General features: G+C 33.5%; 1 protein-coding gene across 4 annotated transcripts in view; it reads left to right on the top strand.

Annotated features, from left to right (window-relative positions):
• The first annotated feature begins 479 nt into the window (after positions 1–479).
• LOC117167779 overlaps positions 480–4,165 on the top strand; it is an 8,550-nt gene continuing 4,864 nt past the window's right edge. The window contains exons 1-3 of one of the 4 annotated variants that reach the window (XM_033352953.1): positions 487–648; positions 949–1,017; positions 2,241–2,518. In XM_033352953.1, coding sequence (XP_033208844.1) covers positions 2,368–2,518 — 151 coding nt within the window. In that variant the 5' untranslated portion in view covers positions 487–648; positions 949–1,017; positions 2,241–2,367. Of the gene's footprint in view, positions 649–724; positions 744–948; positions 1,018–2,240; positions 2,519–4,165 lie in introns of those variants that run through there. The other 3 variants (XM_033352955.1, XM_033352952.1, XM_033352954.1) reach the window with 3 other exon arrangements.

Raw genomic sequence — 4,165 nt, 5'->3', positions numbered from 1 at the left:
TTCATTTCCAGTCCTACGGGATCGGCTTGATTTGAATATTCGGTTTTTATTTTCTTATCAGTTCTGATCCTCAAGTTTTAATTTCAATTTAGCGCTTTTAGATTTTTTAAATATTAACGGTAACGTAAGTCCCTATTTGACTTGAGCATGTATGCTTAAAGCCGCTAGATGGCGTATGCATTTACTAAGTAGGCTTTAGCTCTACGTCACACCATCCCCCTTTTTTAAAAATTGTTACGCAGGAACAACTTTTTCAATTATTTTGTGTAGGCTTAGTTTACTGAACAAAGAAAATAATTCTTCCTTTTTCTAGATACTTTAGTAAAATTTAAAAAATTCTAATTTAATTCGAATCTATATACCTGTTTCTAATGTGAGTTTTTGAATTTTGCCTCTATGCCATGGTCGGTACGATGCGTTATCTGGGGTCGGTATTGCAGACATTTGTCTTGCCTTTTCGTTCATGACCCAGTTTGTAGCTTGGGTCAGTGACCTCGATCTTCGAAATGTAGGTCAGTAGTGCTGTGCCAGTTTGACCTACATTTAATTACTTGTTTTGTGACAGGTGAATTTTTGTAGATTTTTTAGCGCGAGAGAGAGAGTGTGGATTATATAACTACTATGAGCGAGAGGACGATGTAATTATAAGTAAGTATCGATTTTTTTATAATATTATCATAATTAAGATGTTTGACAGGTGATCTTTCGTGCCTTCTGAGCATCTCCCACGTGTTTTGCTGAATGTGAGGTTATGCACACTGTATTATTTAATGATTTTTGTTTGTTTTCCTCTTATATTTCTATTTATTTTGATCTAATCAAATGTAGTTTCCTAGTTTTAACAAAGTATGTATGACAGACCTGAGGATGAATATAAGTTATATTGGAATGATTTTAATGTTGACTGTTGTCATGGAGATAGCCTGAGGAATTCCCCAATGTTCTCAGGTCCTGTCGAGTATTTGCAGTTCCAATATTAAAACGTTAATTCTACCACTCAGGATGATACAACTACAGGTACAGGTTTTGCTTGTGAATCTGTGACTTTCAGAGTAGGTAATAAATGGACCTACGTTCAGAGTATTGAATTTGTTCACGCTGGTAAAAGTACAGAAACTTGTTAAAAATTCCTCTTTTTTTTTCAACGTAATCTCACGTCTTTAAATTTGATAATTCACAACGCGGCGTACTTGTACGGCTCTGAACGTACACTGTTAAAAATGATACGAAATACAATATACCCATGTGTATCAAAATCTATATATCAAATCTATGAAATCGTCATTAAAGGCGACTATATTAAATTTTATATACATTCATGTTAATCACTTACAAGAAAAATCAGATAATTCCATTGTTCACAAATCCAAAATAAGTTTAGCAGTAATTTTAGAATGTAAATAATAAAACAGGATACCTTCTTTCTGTTGATCAGAAATAAAATTGGATTTGAAGTCAAAAGGTTGAGAAGATTTAAAGAAATTAAAGCTCGTTGAGTTTTCACGCACATTGCTTTTCTATTATATACACATGTATATCAAACTCACTACACAAATGTATGTTACATTTCAGTAGCGGCAGTGTATATTTGCTTCACTCGCATGTATATTAACCCTCGTACATATTTTTCCAACAGTGTAGTATAAGTTCAAGTAATTGCAAAGTTTTAAAGTTGTGGAAAATAATTAGAACTTGTGAAAATAAAATTATGTGTAAAAGTGCCGTGTTTGAGAACAGTATAAATGATAGAAAAGTTTCTTTGTAAAAATTTAAAATAATAAAAAAATGTTAAACAAGAAATGTATTTTTTTTTTTAATAAAAAACTGCTTTGTATTCCTTATTTGAACGAAAAATGTACAATTTATAGTCAAATTACCATTTTTCACATTTCTCATGTAGATGCTAAAGTTAACAAGTTGAATAAATCAGGAATGTTTTTTGGTTAGAATACCATCACCTCAAAATTCATAATGCATTTGTAATTTTATTGAATCTGCGTAGAAACTAAAACACCCTAAAAGTTAATTTCCATACTGAAAGTGGATATTCATCATTGTCGATGAAAATGTTACTTTGGGAGTACCAAAAATGTTTGTTATTTTTAGGTTTGGGAACAAGGAATAAGATGTTATTCGATGAGAACAATTCATCGAGCTTGAAAAAATAAAAGAAATGAGATTATTTAAATTTTACAACCGAAAAGGTAAAATAATTTTATTTTGTTATTTTTAAAATGTAGGCAGCATCACGAAGGAAGTCTAAGGTTTTCTCTGCCGTGAAGGAGCCTCCCAGGTAATAGGTGAAGGTACCTTCTGGAAGTCTTCCTATCATCCCATCGTATAAACCGGCTGCATCATTAAAGATAAATGCTGCTGGTCGATCTGTTGAACCGTCGAACGGGACCAGCTGCCCAGGTTCGAAATCGCCCACCAGGACGTTCTCTCACAATGCGACATGAAAAAAACATGATGGTGGTGGTCCCTCACCTTCCTCGGTCATCTCCGAAGCAAGGACGTGGTAAGCTCTTGTTGCGTCTACACTGGTTAAATATTCCAGTTTCATAAATCGCGAATTTTTCAAAAAATGTTAGAACCCAATAGAAGCCTGAGAACATTCGACACATGTCCAGCCATTTCGAGGAACTGAATTTGATTTAACCTTTTATTTTGCTCTGAGAACGTGTAGAGATGACTTCCTTTTGGGGTCCTTTGAGTTGTAGTCTTGGAGGCTGCTGATTTCGTGAAAGGGTGGAGGGATTTTTGCGCGCGCGTTTTCTTCCTTGAGGAAAGGGGACTTTCTGGCCCTTTTCCCCTGATTCAAATTTCCGAGTAGTGACTGACCAAAGGGAAAAATCTCTCCGCCACTCGTACTGTCTTTCGATACTCTTCTCCTCTCCTCAAATTCTCTCTCTCTCTTGCCTATTTCTATTGGAATTTGCAGGCCCGATGAATTATTTTGACCAGTCTGAATTTTGAGTTTACATTAAATAAATTTACATTATTTTGTAATAATTTGTTATGTATTTTGAATGAAATAATAATATTTTAATTTAAATAATAATATTTAATTTATTACCTACTCTGAAAGTCACAGATTCACAAGCAAAACCTGTACCTGTAGTTGTATCATCCTGAGTGGTAGAATTAACGTTTTAATATTGGAACTGCAAATACTCGACAGGACCTGAGAACATTGGGGAATTCCTCAGGCTATCTCCATGACAACAGTCAACATTAAAATCATTCCAATATAACTTATATTCATCCTCAGGTCTGTCATACATACTTTGTTAAAATAATAATAATAAAAATACTAAATTAGCTTTAAGAATAATGAGACTAGTAGAATTCCTTTAAATTACATAAGGGTGCTTTTTGAACTTATTTTTATATTTTTTTTATAATTAGATCAACTTAAAATTTCAAAAAAAAAATTTCAATGTTCCAAAGGTTTAAATCTCAAAAGACTGGTTGAGATAATTCGCAGAGTCGTTTACAATAAGTTTTCAGTCCCTTGTTCTCAAAGGAGTAGTTACCAATATTAATTTATTTACATGGACCAATTTTGTCCTCGTCGGTGATATTCTAATTAGTGCATTAGTATTTCAGACAAGTTTTTCTATTATATAAGGACCAGTATAATGTTGATCCAGTTTTGAATTTCTGGGTTCTTTAATTAAATTAACAGAATCTCCATTTTTAAAATTCTTTGGGTTCGCTTTTTCGTCGTAGTATTTTTTACTCCTATTTTTCGCTTTTTCTAATCTCTCAAAGGCAAGGGATTGGACATGTACTAATTTTTGAAATAAACTCCTAAGATATTGAATAAAAGTGGGTGAAGGTGCATTTTCCGTAAAACAGTTTGGGAAGTTCGCTTCTCTCCCAAGAACTAGGGTGTACGGTGCAAAACCGGTTGATTCGTGGACTTGCGTATTATACGAGAATATTGCATAACGAAGCCACAAATCCCAATTTTGTTTATTTCCAAATTGTCTGAGATACTCAACAAGTGTATGGTGACTTCGTTCGAGTGATCCGAGAGAATGTGGGTGGAAGGCAGTATATCGGATTTGTTTGATCTTAAATATTTTGCAAAATACGTTCATTATTTTGCTCGTAAATTGGGTTCCTTGATCGGTATGAATTGCTTTTGGGCAACCATATC

The sequence above is a fragment of the Belonocnema kinseyi genome, chromosome 2 (assembly GCF_010883055.1).
Source record: "Belonocnema kinseyi isolate 2016_QV_RU_SX_M_011 chromosome 2, B_treatae_v1, whole genome shotgun sequence".
NCBI classification, from domain to species: Eukaryota; Metazoa; Arthropoda; class Insecta; order Hymenoptera; family Cynipidae; genus Belonocnema; species Belonocnema kinseyi.
This window is presented reverse-complemented; position numbering and strand designations above follow the sequence as displayed.